At 40.5% G+C, this 18587-nt stretch overlaps 1 protein-coding gene across 4 annotated transcripts; it reads left to right on the top strand.

Annotated features, from left to right (window-relative positions):
* The first annotated feature begins 2276 nt into the window (after positions 1-2276).
* On the top strand, positions 2277-17776 carry tbx5b (T-box transcription factor 5b). 4 transcript variants are annotated; one of them, XM_068311804.1, is made up of 9 exons: positions 2277-2349; positions 6316-6489; positions 6720-6814; positions 7100-7219; positions 9001-9148; positions 10175-10327; positions 12139-12230; positions 13651-13874; positions 15599-17776. In XM_068311804.1, the coding sequence occupies exons 1-9, from the start codon at positions 2314-2316 to the stop codon at positions 16174-16176; spliced, it is 1620 nt and encodes a 539-aa protein (XP_068167905.1). In that variant the 5' UTR covers positions 2277-2313; the 3' UTR covers positions 16177-17776. The 4 variants fall into 4 exon arrangements, with proteins under 4 accessions (XP_068167905.1, XP_068167904.1, XP_068167907.1 ...); XM_068311803.1 differs by having other exon boundaries at positions 13624-13874; XM_068311806.1 differs by lacking the exon at positions 2277-2349 and adding an exon at positions 3847-3985 and having other exon boundaries at positions 13624-13874.
* Positions 17777-18587: the final 811 nt, after the last annotated feature.

The raw sequence follows: 18587 nt of genomic DNA, 5'->3' as shown, positions 1-18587 counted from the left end.
ACAGATGGCTCTGAGGGTTTAGACACACTGTCCCTCTAAATGTTAATGTTCCCACATGAATGGCTTTGCACCGCAATTTTGCTATCTGTGCCTCTTCCTGGTGATCTTAGATGTTTCTCTAAAATTACACTGGTTGCCACGCTTCGTTGCTTATTCAGTGACCTTCGCTCTGACAAGTAATGTGTGTGTTTGGTTTCCTTTGGATGTCACATTGTTGGGTGGGCATCACCTGGCCCATTTAGTTGGAGTAGAGCCCCTAGTGTTGATCTGCTGTGTCCCAGTAGCATCTCAGGGTTATGTTGTAACGAGCACCAATATTTGAAAGTGGGTTAATTTAAATTGCCATGACTGGAAAAACAAGTGTTATTATATTGAATTAATTTCAATAAACCAAAGTGTGCAGGTTGTAGGATAATGATGCACTCTCTAGATTCAGAATTCCATGTATCAGGATGAAGTAAAGAAGTATCATCAGATCTATGGAAACAGTGTGGGGCTAAAAACATTTCTAATGAGCAATAACACAGACTGTCTTATGTTAGTGCTAGAACAGCTAAACTAGTTGCAGATCATATGAGTTTGTAGAAGCTATACAAAAAAAGAGTAATACACAACTTGAACTATATTTAATAATAATAATAATAATAAATAATTTTTTTGGTCTTTTTTTCCCACTCTCCGACCACTAATAAATATTGGAACAACTGATTTGTAGCCAAGTGGTTTTATATGAGAACATCACTTGAATGACATTATCATTGTCCTATGACTAATTTTGTTAACTATTAATACACTTTGCCGGCATATATTCACATTATACACAATATGTGATTATTTCACTATTTCACTAATTGCAAATTTGTGTCTGATTAAAAGCAGTTAAAAGTAACTTTATAGATATATAAAGAAATTCATACAGGTTATTATGAATAATACAGTAACTGAGGCCTCATCACAGCTTTGTGGTCTCCGCCGTTTACAGCAAAAAGCCACTAGATGGCGCTGCGACACACTCAACTTCATTCACCCGGTGTGAAAATGTTCTGAATCTGGATCAGCGTTCAGTAATTCATATTGAAGACTTGTGGAGGTTATGATTCCATTTAAAATAAATGGCTAAAAAAAAAGCGTAATTAAGATTTAACATTACTCAATGAAGCTGCCATACTGTCTATCAGTGGAAAAAGTAAACGAGGTGAATTAAATTTTTATGAGGTTATGTTTTCCTATCCAGGAATTCAACTGTTTTCTTCCTTTCAAAATAAAATATCTAACAAGAAATAGGTTTGGTGTGTCAATTACAAATATCGAATTATAAAAGGTGGGCAGAATTATAACGTTCATTTCAGAATTATTCAGGATGTTCAGTGTTAACTGTATTAACACATAATGACTATTCTTTCAGAGTGAGTTGCAACCAAGAAGTTCAGTCATGATAAAAAGTTTTACGATCGTTGAAAAGCCACGCAGATAAATGTATTCATTTGTCCAGAATATTTCCCACTTTATCATGTAAATCACTCATAACTATAATAACTGAATGACGTGAAATAATAATTCACTTTTTTCATCTTTTACATATCAGTAGTGAATGAATTTTCCATTCGGTTTGGAGGGTTCTGCCACACATAGCAATCAGCCAATACTGGATTCATTTAACAATATATGGACTTTTTGGAGTACAGTATCATTCAAATACAGCCTTTCATGACACATGAATTATGTACATCCACTCTTTACAGAAGCGACTTTAGGATTGTTTAGGTTCTTATCTCTGAGTGTGTGCTTATCTTTGTAAAAGTGAAACTTTTGACTTGCCAATCACTAAGTGATGTGACTTTAAAGAAAGCTTGTGCACAAAGCAGAGTCACCATACATGTGTAATATATGAAATCAAATTAATGTGGAACAGATTTTCCTTCATCTGGTATTGGAGGCCCCCATGAGGACTGCTGCCAAACCCCCACCACCCAGCATTCCCACACACCACCTTACAAACTGGAGGTTGTGTGTGTGTGTGTGTGTGTGTGTGTGTGTGTGTGTGTGTGTGTGTGTGTGTGTGTGTATATATATGCGTATAAGAGGCTGGGGGGGGGGGGTTGGAATGTATTTTGTCCAGTGTGATGTGATTGTTTGCAGAGAAATGGGTTGACCTTGCCCTATAATACCACACACACATGAACACACTCAATCTGGCCAAGCTGGAGGTGTGTGAGACAGATTTGATGAGTGCAGGAGGTCTGGGACCCCGTCACCACTTCCTCCAGACAGAGAACAGAGGATCCAGTCAGCTGAAGCCAGGATGGGACAATAATGAGCGTTCCAGCCGCCACCGCCACCTCATTTCAGGTATTATTGAAACCTTTACCTCGCACTATTCTAGAACATATACACCAACTACATGAGTTATTGTTCAAAAAGCAATGTCCATTTTGAAAATTAGTTTAATTGCTCAATATTTCAAGAGTTTTAAAAAATGACTGAATAAAAAGTTACTCAAAACTATTTAGGCAAGACATTAATGAAACTTTTTTTATTACAATTTTGTTATTCTTGTGATTTAAATTGTATATTTCATTTTGGCAAAGGCAACTTTCATATGTGAAGAGAAAGTAAGATAATGAAATATAAAATGAAATACAGTATTTAGCCTTGATTCAAAAGTTTCATGTGGTTTCAATTTCTAATGTCACACAATCAAGGTGATTTTATATTAGTGCAGCATAGGATAAAACTATTATTTGATTGTGTCAGTATAAATTGTGAACACACAAGTATAACTAATTTTTTCAGAATAAATATCAAAAAGACAACAGACTCTGTTAACGTCAAATGATCTTATGTTTATTATTACAGATTAAAAGAGAAAAACAATTCCAAGATAATTCTTTAATTTAATTGTGTAACTCTGAGACAAAAGGCCTTAATCCATATTTTTAAAAATAGATTAATGTTAAGCAGTCCGCTGATAAGATAAGATAACATTTTGTAGAAATTATTTTCGTGATGAAACTGTTATTTTCCTACAATATAGAACAATTTAGAATTAAATGAATTCATTGCAGATATTTGTCATAATGTGTTGTACTTGAAGGCTAAAACAAAGAGAGCGACTCGACAAGTCACTCATTTTGACTGGAAGGTCGTGTTTTATTCGTTCAGCAATTGAGGAGAAGAACGTATTATCTATCAATATTAGTATTTAATGTCTTACAGAAAAAATAATTTGTTTTTGTCACAATTATTGTACAGGGCTTGAGGACCCCTTTAACATTAGACCACAAAGTGGAGTGTAAATGTTTGCGGCCTGTTGGAGTTGGATTAAAAATGTGGTGATGAACCTTTGATGAGTCAAAGATCTAGATAAAACTGCAGAGCCAAAAGAAGTTAATTCTGCGCAATATACTTCATTTATTTAAATAAGATACATTTATTTTATATCTCCATGTTTGATTAATAGAATTTATTTCTAATTAGTTGAAATGAAAGCTGAGATGTAAATCATGAAAATGCTCAAACTGTCTTCTGAACAGGAAACAAGTATAATGAATGTGTATTTCAGAATATTCCTGATGCCAACATCTGCTCGATGTTAAGCTTTTATGTTTTCTCTTGCTTTTGCCAAATCACCAAAAATAAAAGATTGTGTTACAAAAACTTGTTTTTAATATTAGCAACTGTATTAATACTAAATTACACCACAATATTTATTTAAATTTGTATTTGATGTCGTTACGTCAGCATACAAAGAGATCATTTAAGATGTCACGACAGTTAATTGATAAAGATATTGATAGAGCAGATTGGACACTTATGGGTCTCCTTACGCACACACCCGTGCAGAGAGAGGGAGGGAGGGGGGAAATCTCTCAGCGCCTGCGCCCCCACACCGCACAGCCCGCTTCTTGCGCTTTCCGGGAGAGGGTAGACACCGAGCCGACGGTAACCGGAGGTCGGTCACCGGGGAGTTCGCTCCTTGAACACGGTAGGATCTGCATCTGTGGCTGCTTTTTAAACCAAACATATGCACATGCAGGTGCACAAAAGACACCGCACATGGATGCATATCAAATCCACACAGGGTCTAATATTCAACTTGGATTGTATGAAAAATATTCTATTCATCTTGGGACATATATGCGTTGTGCTTCTGGTTTTGTTAAGGCCGTAATTACAGATTTAACTCGTCAGAATCGGGTTAGTTTTGGGCCTATACCTGCTGTCGTAATGGGGAAGCGTGAAGGTAAGGAGGAGAAGAAAAACACCTGGTTGTAGAAGGATTGCTAACTGGTGGGATCCAGCATGCTGACCCGTCACTGACCCCTTCAGCTGTGGACGCCTGCTGTTATCAGGATCCACCGTAATCTCGTCAAAGTGATGCGCGCAGCATCAACTCTGCTACTGCTGCTGCGCAATCCATAATCTACACCACAGCGTGCATGTATTTAGACCGTGTGGTTTGAGTGTAAAATCACATTCTGTGTCTTTGTAAACCAGGTTAATATATGGTTTGTTCATCATGAACATAAACATTAAAACCTATTGATTTTTTTTTAGTATTCTGAGCCACACATCTGGCAAAGTAAAAATCGTTAATAAACGTTTTCTTTTAAGTGTGGAGAATTGGGGATGAATTGCCTCAATATTAGTGTAAAAATTACTTTTACCAGGTTTTCGTTCACATCCTAATGTGACATACGGGCCCATTAAGATGTAAACGAGCTTCTCGACATCAAATGGCTTAATATATAGTGGTATAAAAAGGCTCCATACAGATTTGTGCATTTTCACCACAATAACAGTTCCTTTCAGTAATCAAGACAATTAATCCAGATTTTTATTTCAAGAAAAACGTGATTTATGATGTAAAAACAAAATTTTAGGGCTTGGATTAATTAAAAAAAACCCAAAAAAACAAAATGAAAGTGTAATAAAATTGTGTGTGTGTGTGTGTGTGTGTGTGTGTGTGCGTGCGTGCGTGTGCGTGTGCGTGTTCGTATGTGAACGTATATGCGCGCTGGCGCACGCTTGTGTGTATGATTGGTCAGCGTCACAGCCGAGATTTACGCAGCAGACACCGATGCGCTGTCCAGACCTATGGGAGTAAAGCGAAGGCAGAGAAGGGAGGGCAGGGAGTCTGAGGCGGACTCCATTGGTAATGGAGGAACTGATGAACGGGGTTTATATCAGGGTCGCTCTCTGAGTCCACGAGGGCAATAAGAGAGACAACATATATGAGGAGTAAAATACGTCTCCTTTCGACCGGATCCCAGCCTCCTGGTGACGGCAGGAAGCGCAGCGGAGGAGCCGAGGTCCGCGCTCAGGGAGACGGAGACGAAGCGAGAAACAACCGGATGATAATTTTAGAGCTGCTTGAGAAACATGGTGGATTTTTGAGATCAGAATCACAACATCTGGACAGCTGGATTAAAAAAATAATTTTTTGAAATCAAAGGAAGAGACTCAGATCCTTCGAGCAAGCTGCCGAGCGCGCCTGGAGCAGGATGAACCTGTTTTCAGCAGGGAGAACAGAGAAGTGCGTCTGAGGTAAAGCCTTAAGGGAGACATCCAAAATACACTCAAATGCCAGCCTACAGCTGTGGTTAGCTCATGTCATGCAATTTAGAGCCTTATTTTGTCCCAGAACATTAAGGAGGTTTTAGATGAAATAGAAGCTCCTCAAGTACTTCAGTTAAGATAGAAAATATGGACGATGAAGCAGTGATATCAACCCTCTTAATTATAAGAGTCTGAAATCTGAACTTTAGTTGTCCTATAAAAATTCAATGACAGTTTACGCTGTCTTAAATCTTTCTTTTTCTTCTTCAAAAAGTTCAAGGTCAAGCGCATTTCATCTCCTTTAAAGTGCTGCGTTGAGGGGCGATCAGAACCCACATCCAGTTACAATCACAACCAGTGTGACGCACGACTGTCACTATTTTATCAGTAGATTGAAGCTTCATTATTCTTGTACCAAGACAAATATGTACGCGCAGAAGGTTGATGTGCACGATTGGCACAACATGTTTAAGATATATGTTCAAATTTTAATAAACAAGTAATCAATTATGTAATCATTTAATAGTTTTATCAATGAGTGGCTCTCGGCTTGTTAACGAGGAACAGTCTCTCATCAAAATATAAAGGGGGAGGTTGTTGAGAACTTAACATACATAACCTGTGTGTGTGTGTGTGTGTGTGTGTGTGTGTGTGTGTGTGTGTGTGTGTGTGTGTGTGTGTGTGTGTGTGTGTGTGTGTGTGTGTGTGTGTGTGTGTGTGTGTGTGTGTGTGTGTGTGTGTGTGTGTGTGGGTCAGTGGGGCATGGCAAACGGTGGAGACCAGTTCGGTCTGGCAGAGCGTCCGGACTCGGACTGCATGGATTCCCCCAAAGAGACCAAACGAGAGACTCGTAGCTACTCCGTGAACTCACCGAGTTCCACTCACACCGCGGCCAGTCACCAGGGACCGGCCTGCACCGCGGACTATAATGTAAATACTCTTTATTCATCACTTTTTTTTCTTTTGAAGTAATTTCAGCTCGAACTTTCTGCCTAAATACTTAAATATTTGAAAATTATTGTTGTTTTTAATGCAGATTTATTCTTGTTCATTAAGACACACATGTTTCTCATAAATATATATGTGTTGTGTGGGTGTGTGGGTGTGTGTGTGTGTATTTTTTTTTTTAAATTTTTTTAATAGTGTCTGTTTTTTTTCAGGGGATGGACGCAATTAAAGTTTTCCTTCATGACAGGGAACTTTGGACGAAGTTTGATGAAGTGGGGACTGAAATGATCATCACCAAAGCTGGAAGGTATGAAGAAAGAAGATTCATCTGTTATTGTTGAATTTGAATTATCGTATATTATTATTCTGTAAGGGTAATGCTGTAAGGGGAGGGTGAACAGCGAGATTTATATGACGGTCTGGCCCAGCTTCTGGGACAAACTGTACACTTTGCATGTTGTCAGGCTCCCTGGAGACATTTATTCTCTACGGAGCTCAGAAGCTGTTGACTTTATACATTTTACTTCACGTCTCTCACATTTTTGTGTGTTTGTTGGAGATGGAATGCTAATATTTTCCTCACTGGGTTTAGGAGGATGTTCCCCAGTTACAAAGTGAAGGTCACAGGACTCAACCCCAAAACCAAGTACATTCTCCTGATGGACCTTGTGCCGGCGGATGACCACCGCTACAAATTCGCAGACAATAAATGGTTTGTAAATCAGTACATTTATTAGGAAAAAGTAACCCCGACGAATTAGGGGCCCTGTTAATTAATTACACATCATGGATGAAGGCAGAAAATGAAACCACTAACAACCAGCATCACTGGTCCAAACGACAACGTTTCTGGAGCGCGTCTGTGCCAATTAAAGCTTGACCGGCACTAATTAATTGTTGTGTCACTGCACCGGAGCCGCAGCACAAACTGTTATACGGTCATGATGACGTCGCTTAATTCAAAGCAACTTCTTGCCAAATCAAGGAATCCCGCCCCGATGCCTCGACTTTGAAAAATATTCATGTGGAATCATCGTCAGTCGGTTATGACTTATCAACAAAAATACCCTTTTTTTCCATGTTTTTTTTCTTGTGAACATGTTGTGAAAAAAAATCAGTTTTGCATTGTTTATGATCCTGAAAAAGGGCCCCATAATTAAATCTTAGCTACGTCTGAAATTTTAATCAACCTCTAAGATTCAACTCAACGAAAATGAAGCCAAGACAACATTTTGAGACATCTTGCGAGCAAATTCACATACAGACTTGTGTATTCAAAAAAAAAAAACCCTCCAATTTTCTCTTTGTTTGTATGAATGACTCGTAGATGTTGGCTAAAAAGATAAACAGTTAGAATCGCATTCTTTTCCACATTCTTTCAGAAAGAGAGGCGTCTCCATCGTACGTCTGGAAAACGAGATTAATGTTAGATTAGAAATCCCATTGTCAAGGGATTTATAGTCTAACATGAAACTGGATTTATATTTAAAGTAGATTGTAGATTAAAAAAAAAAAAAACAGGTAAAATCTCCATTTAATTTTTGTTTGCGCAGCGGGATAAATCTGAAGGCACCGGTTTTCACGGGAGATCCGTCAAAATCCTGCCGGTCCGAAGCGCCAGACTCTCGCCTGTTACTCAGTCAGGAGGCCGGAGACCCCGGGGCTCAGACCTGAGGAGCGAGATATATATATATATATATATATATATATATATATATATATATATATATATATATATATATATGGTGATACTGATATATAAACACTGATTAATTGATTGTGAAACTGTGTGAATAATATCAGATACAGTAAACTTTTATCGGAAGTTATTTGTCGGCCCATACGTTGAGTTTGGATTATAAATGAAAACCATTCAAACAGCTGTGGCCCTGTTTGGTGTTCGTTAACAATCTATAGCCTGTTGTTTGAGTCCTTACCGAAAGATCATAGATTGAATCAATATGGTTCCACGTAGCTAATTATTAATGGTTTTGTTTTGTAGCTATTTGAGTTTTAATCACCTGTCATTCTTCTCACCCCGCGCCTCAAACCAGAAAATAACATGGGCTATAAAATTTTTGGAGGAAACCAGAACATTTGGGTTGACTAATCTCCGGTCCAGATGTGGCTAAATGTAGGAAAAAATAGTCAGGAAAACAATGTGAAGGTTCTGTTCGCCCAATTAAAGCACTGGAGTCTCTTGAGTCCGTGGAATTCAGCGACGGCCTCAGACGGCCTCAGGGGCCCGCTGGGGGCCCTGCAGAAAGGTGCACATCCGCCTAGACAACTCACTGTTTCACTCACACACACACACACACACACACACACACACACACACACACACACACACACACACACAACACACACACACACACACACACACACACACACACACACACACACACACACACACACACACACACACACACACACACACACACACACACACACACACACACACGCACGTCTTCTGACGCCTTGTCTTGTCTATAGGTCGATAACGGGAAAGGCAGAGCCCGCGATGCCCGGGCGGCTCTACGTCCACCCGGACTCTCCCGCCACCGGGGCGCACTGGAGCCGCCAGCTCGTCTCGTTTCAGAAACTTAAACTCACCAACAACCACCTGGACCCCTTTGGACACGTGAGTCTGGCCTCCCAATAACAGCTGACGTCACCGATGTGCTGCAGTACTACCACATGGGCCCTACTAGGTTTTTAGGCCTTGTGTGTGTTTTTAAAGACAGGCGGAAAAAACACTGCTCAAGAAATAGCCTTAATATACATTCTAGATTGTTAACCCTGAGTGATGTTAGTCATTTAGGAAAAAATATTAAACAAACTATAGTCGCGGGTTCAGGAACCCATTGGCTTGTGGCCCTCCGCTGGGCGTTCAGGCTCCTAAATATAACTCAGACTCCACAAATCACTGCGAGGGCAGAGCGGCCATGCTTCAGTCACAACACAGCAGAGAGCGACTCATGCAGTATCTTTGTAGTCCTAACAGTCCGACTTCACACAAACCGTTTTTCACCAGGCGCAGCGCGCTGCAGCGGCGTGCCGGCAGGTGGGCGCGTCTTGGCTTCGGCCGCATGCCTCGGCGACTGGGCGCACCTCATCTGTTCGGCCTGGTTAAATTAGATGTAATGGTTTCAGTGACTCTGATATCCATTGGGTAATAGGCCTAGTCTACACGTCATTGTGATTAAACTGACCATTAATGCTCTCGCTGGCCACATAGAATAATGTGGCGGGCCACATTTGGCCCCCGGGCCTTGAGTTTGACACGTGTGGTTTAGACTACATGATCAATAATTGCTTTGATTTATATTTTGCCAGTTTATGTCCGTGATCCCGTGGATCGCTGACCATAGAGCTGTAGGTGTGAGAAAATGTGTAATAAATAATACAAATTTGGTTCATTAAATGAAAACATATATTTCGCTTAGCAGTTTAACATCTTTGATGCCATGCATGATACAATAAAAATTAAAAAGATAAACTAAGACTTTAGGGGAAAACATGAAAATGTAATAAATACTTCATAGGTTTAATAGATTAAGATAAATCTGTCATCTGACCTCCAGTGTTGTTTAGGTCACAGCATCTGTGTGTTTTTGAAAACATCACAGATCTGCCAATTTTCCCTCAATATCTCTCTCCTCTGCAGATAATCCTCAACTCCATGCACAAATACCAGCCACGTCTCCATATTGTTAAAGCAGATGAGAACAATGGCTTTGGAACAAAAAACACTGCTTTCTGCACGCATGTCTTTGCTGAGACCGTCTTCATTGCCGTAACATCATACCAGAACCATAAGGTAGGACTGGCACAAGGCGCAGCACACAAGAACGTTATGTCACCATAGAAATGAAGTCTCTACTTCATGGTTTTAGACAGTTTTTTTATTTTTATTTTATTGGCTGACTGAGTAGTTTGATTGGAAATAAAAACAAATAAGTAAAATTTAATCAGGTATCCAAATATGAAGTGTCCCTGTAAAACTGGGCCTCAAATTCAGATATGTTGTCAAATATGTGAGTGTTTACCTTTGGTCGCTGGACACATTCAAACTGTCTAAGATCGACTCTCAGACTTGTTCACACACTCAGATGCACACAGAGAAACTTTTGTCTCTGTTTATATTACTGTCTGTCTTTCCTACCCAGAAAGTCAATTTGCATCTTCTTTGTTTATGTGTCCATACTAAGTATTTGTATACATGTCCAAATATAAATGATCTCTTTGTGTGTGTGTGCGTGGGAGTGTGGGTGTGTGTTAGCATGTGTGAGAGCGAGTGTGTGAGTGCTGCTCCGTAACGACCTGTTTCTTTCCCTTGATCTTGGCTGATCGAGTTTCTTCAACGTCAACTTGAGAGATGGATGGCCGAACCTTGACGCCACTCCATCGGTCGAGTTAACTTCAGTTTGCTGACTTTTCATAGTAAAGGCTAAATGACATAATAAATTTTATGACACTGCGCAAACAAACTCAGGCTCAGAGTTTTGTATAACAGTTTACATCTAGATAGATAGATAGATAGATAGATAGATAGATAGATAGATAGATAGATAGATAGATAGATAGATAGATAGATAGATAGATAGAAGAGGAAATTGCACAAATCTATAGAAATATTAACTTTTGTTTTTATTTTTCTTGAATTGTAATACATATAAGTTGTCATAAATTGACCGACACCTGTTTCTACTTCACAGTGCTTTCATTCATTGACTAGATACAGCTTTTATTTTGTGAACCAAAGTTTATTTTTTATTTTTTTATTTAGACTGAAAGCTGAATTATTGTCATATTGCACAAGCATAATAGTAATCACAGTACAGTACTAATATTGCAATTTTTTTTAGAATGTCATTGCATATTAAAACTCAAGATTTACGAAAAAACATACTTCAGATCATAACCATTACAATAATTTATATGGCTCTTATTGTTAGAGGTAGTAGTTGAAGCAGTCTTGTGACAAATAATTTCAGTATCTGCTTTCAGAGAAAATATATTTGTGTGGTAAAATTAGAGTATTTTGTAAAAGTGTGGGCTCTGATTATAAACACATAAAAATACTATTTAGATCGTATTTCATTTGTATAAATAAGAACTATTGGACTGGTGGTTTGAAGGATTCCATAAGTATTAGCTGCATTTGAAGGTTTGTTTGGACCTGAGCGGTGCTGGAGCTCCAGCCCACTTGCCTGCTGTTTGATGGACACACAGCTCAGAGGTTTCCTTCCGTGACATCACTGAGAAAAGTTTCAAGACTTAACTTCAAAGCTATGAGCTTCAGTGCTCTAAAAGCTTTGGCTTGAAATCCTTAAACCTGGCGACTGTTTGGGTAAACAGTTTATTCTGTGTCAGCTGGTGAGTACAATGTCAGAAATGTCAGCTGCTGAGGAATGTTGGCTGTGCAGAGCTCCAGCGGCCCTGGTCTTAACATATGCAGTCGTGACGAATAGTAAACTACTGACTTTCCGTCAGTGAGAAGAACATTTAAAAACCCAAATGTGTCTGTGTTGTACCTGGACTTGTACGAAACATTGATTCTTTGTGACTGCGTGTGTGCCCTGGTCTAATTCTTGTTTCTGTTTAAAAGATTTTCTGCTTTGTGTTCAGATTACGCAGTTGAAGATTGAGAATAATCCTTTTGCTAAGGGCTTCCGAGGCAGCGATGACAACGAGCTGCATCGCATGGCCAAGCTCCAAGGGTGAGTACAGCTCATCTTGTGTTAGGGCTGGTTTCAAGCATGCTTAGAAACGAGATCTATGCCTTCTCTAAGGGTTGTTATGATGGGGTACATATGGCCTAAGGCAGGGGTGTCAAACTCATTTTCACAGAGGGCCACATCAGTATAATGGTTGTCCTCAAAAGGCCAGATGTAACTTATAAATGTAGCTAAATGTAATTCAGTGTAATTTAATATAAATGTAACTTCTATTTAATGTTAAATAACGGAATTTATTACATATTCAAGTTACAAATATTACAGTTAGACAGAAAAAATATGTTTGTTTGTTGTTCTGTTATAACATACATCTTTTTAATTTGTCAGGTTATGAAACCCACAAAACTCCATTAATCAAGAATCAAACTGTTGATGCGAATAAAGAAAAATAACATCAAACACACGTTACAATTAACTTTGTTTTTTGTCAAAGTTTAAAAAGCCTTAATTACTGCATTGTGGGAAATTTGGTTTTTGATCAAAGCGCGCTTTTGACCTATCTATTTTTTAGACACTCTGACCTTATATGCTCTTGCGGGCCACGTAAAAATGATGTGGCGGGCCACATTTGGCCCCCGAGCCTTGAGTTTTACACATGTGGTCTAAGGTGTGTGTGTGTGTTTGTGTGTGTGTGAGAGAGAGAGAGAGGGAGAGAGAGAGAGAGAGAGTGAGAGAGAGAGAGAGAGAGAGAGAGAGTGGAGCCAAGCGGTATAAAAGCGATGTGAGCATTGTCAAGTTAAGGTTGATCTTGGCCTGAAACTTCATCCAGAACCTGCAGTACATACACAACTCTCCACGCCTTGATAGATGAATATCACATGCTGCTGGTCGATTAGGCTGTCACTGTTGATCATCGGGTGGCCCTACATAGTATCTTTTTTGCGTCCCATACTAATCTACATTCCAGCACTGTTGTGGCACGCATAGTTAAATCAGCCAATGGGACAGGGTGTTTCATTGGGGAGGGAGAGGGGAGAGGAGGAAGGAGGGAGAGGGTGCCGTATTGAATGCATCACCCCTGTGTTATTGTGCTGCAGAGTTTGGTGAAGAGCAGAGGAGAGCAGAGACGAGAGTCTATCTGAAGTGACACCCAGATAGATGTTTATTTTTAGAACATGCATGAGTGTGTATGTGTCCGCTATCTCACTGGGAGTCAGGGAGATGTGGCCCGCTGTCCCCGACATAGCAGAGAGTTCACCACGGGGCCAGAGAGATCAGAGCTGTGAGGAGAGAGTAGGAAAAGTCAGACAACAAACAACATGATCAGGCAGACTTTAATCCCCTTGAAAAACCTGTACATTCCCTGGTGTGCCGCATACTTTAAGCCTCAATAACATCCATGTGACGCTCAACTCCACCGTTCTTCCTGTTACAGTAAGGACTTCCCTGTCGTCCCTCGCAGTACCATCCGTCAGAGATCCTGCTCCACTGGGAGCGCATTCAGCGGGGAAGGTCGGGGTCTGCAAGGCTCGCCCGAATGTGTCGGATCCCCCTACAGCTGTGAGAACAACTTAAACAGCAGCAGTCCCCAGGAGGCGCTTAACACCACCCCGCACTACATCCTGCCTCGTCTCCACCTGCAGCATCACCAGCAGCAGCAGGTGTACCCCTGTACCAAGAGGAAAGGTAGGAGGACATGTGTGTGTCTGCCTATCAAAGGAAAGACATCCGTTGATATGAGAAGAAAAATGAATGAAAGAAAACCCTGACTCTAAAATCTAAATATATCTCATGTGAAGTCAAGATTCATTGTTTTTGTATAGATCAGAACACAAGTCTGAAGTCTCAAATTACAAATCCTCAGGGTGTGTTCCAAACTGTAGCGTGTATGACACGGTCTAACCCCACGGTCTCTGCTATAAAAACACAAAAGCAATCAAGCAAGAATTTAAGAGTTGTTTGTGATGTCTGGAATTTAAAAGACCTTTCCAGTGATGTTGGATGGTTTTATCCATTAACTAATTAATTTACTGTTTACTGCAGCACCTAACATTACCGCTGACTTCTTAAAATTTATTCAGGGGTTTCAAACAGGCTTCCTTACTCTCAGGCAGCGAGTATGAACATCCTTTAGTCACAGCATCCTCTGGGCATCCTCAGTTGTCGCAGAGACAATTTTTTCTTGTTGAAATATCTGAGTGAGCGCCATCATTCAACATGTCAGTGGTGCTGGTCAGAAAGCACAACATTCATGACTTATTTTTGATGTTCATGTTTGACACCCAGCTGCTAGGATAATGATGATTATATGAATATTACAAGTGACATATAAATAAAAAACACGTATATAAATACAAACTGTAATTACGAGCGACAGAAAGTAAAATCCACATTTTATGTATTACTATCAGATTAGTTTGGAAGCCTCTAAATGAATGAATCAGACGTATGAACCGAAGATGAAAAAGAAATCAGGAACAGTGACATCTGCTCCTGCCCTTTGCTAGTGGAGAGGCTCATCAGATATGCTTTAGGTGGTGTAACAGAAAAACAATCGTAATGAGGTTGAACACACCAAGTAATTAGATTGCAAAACATTTTCTGTTGATCCCTAAATGAATCCCAGATGAATGAGCTAATTTACACTTTTAGGTTGGTGGAGCTGTTAGAAAAAACATGTGCCAGTAAATCACCACATGAAGGATTAGAGTGAATTAATGCTGTGTCGCCTCCTCCAAGGAGGGTTCATGTTTTTGTCTAGGTTGGTTTGTTTGTCTCCCCATTAGCAGAATCACCCAGAACATAATGAATCAATTTGGTTGAAAATCATTTTCAGATCATTTTGATCCAGAGGTTAGTTTGTTTTGTTTTGTGTTTTTGTTTTTTTTTACAATGTTTTTACCTCAGGCTTAATGAATAATTCCTGTGATGCTTGGACAAAACTATCACATTGAAATACTGTGAAGATCCAGCACACATCAAAGTGCTGATCTATATCAATGATGATTAAATTTAACTCTGCAGAAAACCTCCATAAGTGAACTATAATTCACTTACCGAGGTTTTCAATTCTTTTATAAACACCCATTTTTAGAGTTCAGACCAACAGTCATTGCTTATGAATTATGATGACATTGCTTTGCGGGATTTGAACCTGTTACCACGCACAGCCCTTTTTAAATTCAAGTCTTAATGAGCCAAAGCATGTGTTCCTTTCATTCTGGTCATCACCATAAACTGCCGGTTAACCACTTCCAGTATGTTTATCACTTACTGTACATTTTGTTCTCTTCTCCGGGTTCCTGGGCTGTTTAATGTGACAAGCTGGGTTTTCTAAGCTTCCACCTCTCACTGGTCATTAACATCAAATGAAAGTCAACACAACATTTTCTCTCTGTCTCCCTCTGCAGTGGAGGAGAACTGCTCTTCAGGAAACCGCCAACACCCATACAAGAAAGCCTTCCCTGGAAACTCACCCAGCCAGGGCGAGTCTTACTATCACCCCTCCTCATACCCTCATCCTCCATCCAGTCTCTCCAACAACCCTGCCCTGGGTCTCACTGACGCCCCCTACAGTTCAGATATGAGTCAGCGTCAGGCGTGCATGTTTGCTGGCTCTGAGCCCAGACTGGATGAACTCAACTGTACATCCTGGTCATACGGCTGCCCGCCCCCCTCAGCCATGACCCCTATGGAGCCCTACCCACCGTATACCCCCCACCCCTACAGCTCCAGTCCTCAGGGGTCTCGACTCAGCGCTTCCGCCCACCAAAGCTCCCCTCCCCTGGTAGATCACATGACCCACAATCCCTATCAGAGCTCCGGACCTTCATCTCAGAGCTCCCAAAGCATTCACAACAGGCAGCTCAGCCCTCCTCTGAGGGAGTATCCACGCTTCACACCCAGCCTGTCTCCTCCTCTCTACCACACTCTAGAGACACACACACACATCAGATGTGGAGTCCCAGAGTGGAGTGCAGCCTCCTAAGTGAACTGTGTTCCCTTCATGAAAAACTGACTGGTGGAAGGGAATTCTTTGTCTCAAATTCTTTCTGCCTTTGTGAAAGATGCTGCACAGTTAAACTGACTAAATGTGATATTAACTTTGTAAAATAATTGTGAAAGTGTGATTTTGTGCTGTGTGAAGAGGCTTCACCTGGGAGTTATGTTTGTCCCCTGTGTTCGACTGGACTTGGACATCCATGATGGTTCAGTCATTAAAAAAAAAGTCTGAGCAGCACAAGCAAAGTTGTATTTTATCATCTTCTCGTAACCCAAAGACTGTCATACAAATGTTTGCACTGTGAGCCCCGTAAATTCAGACCGTCAATAGCATTAAGCTGCTTTCCTCTGATTCCCACCCTCTCCATTGTGAAAGAAGTCAATTGTGGCACGCTGTCAGATGAGCAGTAACATTTGCCGACCAAAATAATCTGAGCTTCCACAGCAGAGCCTGAGGGGGATTTTTTTTTTGAACTCCAAAGCACAGCACCATGCTCAGTCCTAGTGGCATGTGTTGTCCGTGTGCGTGCTTGTATGCAAAGCCTATGTCAGCTCAGCTCAAGGATGCAATGAGCTAATTGCAAATGAGACAGAAAGTAGTAGCTGCAGGCGCTGCATCACAGAGATAAACAGTTTGTTTAGAACGTGCTACAGGCTAAAGGACCTGTAAACACTGTAGCACTGCATTCTGGGTAAATGCACTACTCAGCGTCATGCAGCTGTCATTGCTGTCCTCTTAGTCACCCCCGGCCGGCCAATCAGATTTGCCTATCCATAGGTTGCTAGCCAGTGAGCACATGCCTCTCTTTTATCCAGAGCTAAAGAGCAGCATGCCTCACAAATGTGTGTGTGTGTGTGTGTGTGTGTGTGTGTGTGTGTGTGTGTCTGTGTGTGTGCGTGCGCGTTGTCCCGTTTCTGTTGTTTTATTTATTCATGAGTCATGTGAGCGTTGCTCAGCAAACATAGGTAATCAAAATTTGATAAAACTGATGCATCAACTTGTTAAAAACCTTCTTGTCACGCCCCTTCAGGATTTCCCCCATTAATCACTTTGAGAGGGTTTGTTAATATACATTTTCCTACTTATTTGAGTCCCCCCCCCCCCTCCTTCTAGCTATACAGAAACATTTGGGGTGTACAGTGCAAAATAGGTACAAGCTGGGATGTTGGTTTATTTTTGCATAATGAAGCAGTTTAAATATTCTCACTCTGGTTGTTTTCATGCAGTAACATATGAGAAGGTGCTCTAACATTACAAACCATCGACATGCAGATCTGTTCTTTACATGTATTTGATTTCTGTATGTGTGGTGGAGTATGTGCGTGCGTTACAATGAGATTTTTGCAGCCTTGTTCCTGCTTATAGTATTTATTACTCTAGATTTGTAAAGATTAGTTTGTTGTTAACTTGTGAAACAAGAGAGTATTGCTCAGAGATATTTCCTTTTCTTTGACAGTTTCTGATTTCACCCTCCATCTCCAAGTGGTGATAAATAGTTGTGATAAGCAAACAATATTTTCTGTTGTCTGGAAATAAAAACAAATTTACTTACAGATCTGAATAAATTTTAGATAATTTTGCATAAGGCCAGTGTATGTTGTGTTCTTCTTTGTGTTAAGACAACAAACAAAGTAGAGACAGTTTATCAGCATTCCCACTGGGTTATTTTAAGCCGGTTAGGATCTTGGGAGTGGAATCTCCTCTAAGTGCTGTGCAGTTCATTGGTTAGGACCTGATAACAAGGCACCTTTTCCCGAATACATGTTCCAAAAGTATCCGACTTTCCCATTCTACAATGTAGAGTGTATTGTTCATGCGGTGAGAGCGTGCATTCGTCTATCTTATCAAGTCTAAGGAACCCCAGTGTCTCCACCTCTCAGAGGGATGTGGGTGCTGGGGCGCAGTGCATACCTTGTTCGCCTCCTCTTATCTCTGACAGGTTGTTTGGCATCTCCAGTCCACACCAGCTGGACCCCCTCAGTGACAACCTGCTGCTCAGAGAGGATGCAAGACAAAGAAAGGAGGGGGTGTGTTGGTGCCCCCCCCCCACCATTTCGTCTAAGACTCTGAACTGCCATTTGCCCTGGCTACTCTCGCGTGACAACTCATTTTTCTATGACTCACGATATAAAGTTAACCTCTTAACCCTTAGACCTGCTCAGAGTTTGCAACCTTCTCAGAGCACATGAACGAAAGCGGCGTAGATTTGTTTAGAAAAGCTTGCTAAATCATTAAACTTCTTACATTTAATTCTGATACAATATGTAAACCTTTCTCCGTCTCCCACTCTTCTCTTTCTTCCTTTCTCTATCTCTCTCTTTCGTACACAATAAGGTCAGAGGTTAAGCAGGCAGCCCTTCGGAGAGACTGTTCCTCCTTAACCCCTCATCTTCAGA

The sequence above is a fragment of the Antennarius striatus genome, chromosome 3 (genome assembly GCF_040054535.1).
Source record: "Antennarius striatus isolate MH-2024 chromosome 3, ASM4005453v1, whole genome shotgun sequence".
Lineage (NCBI taxonomy): Eukaryota > Metazoa > Chordata > Actinopteri > Lophiiformes > Antennariidae > Antennarius > Antennarius striatus.
This window is presented reverse-complemented; position numbering and strand designations above follow the sequence as displayed.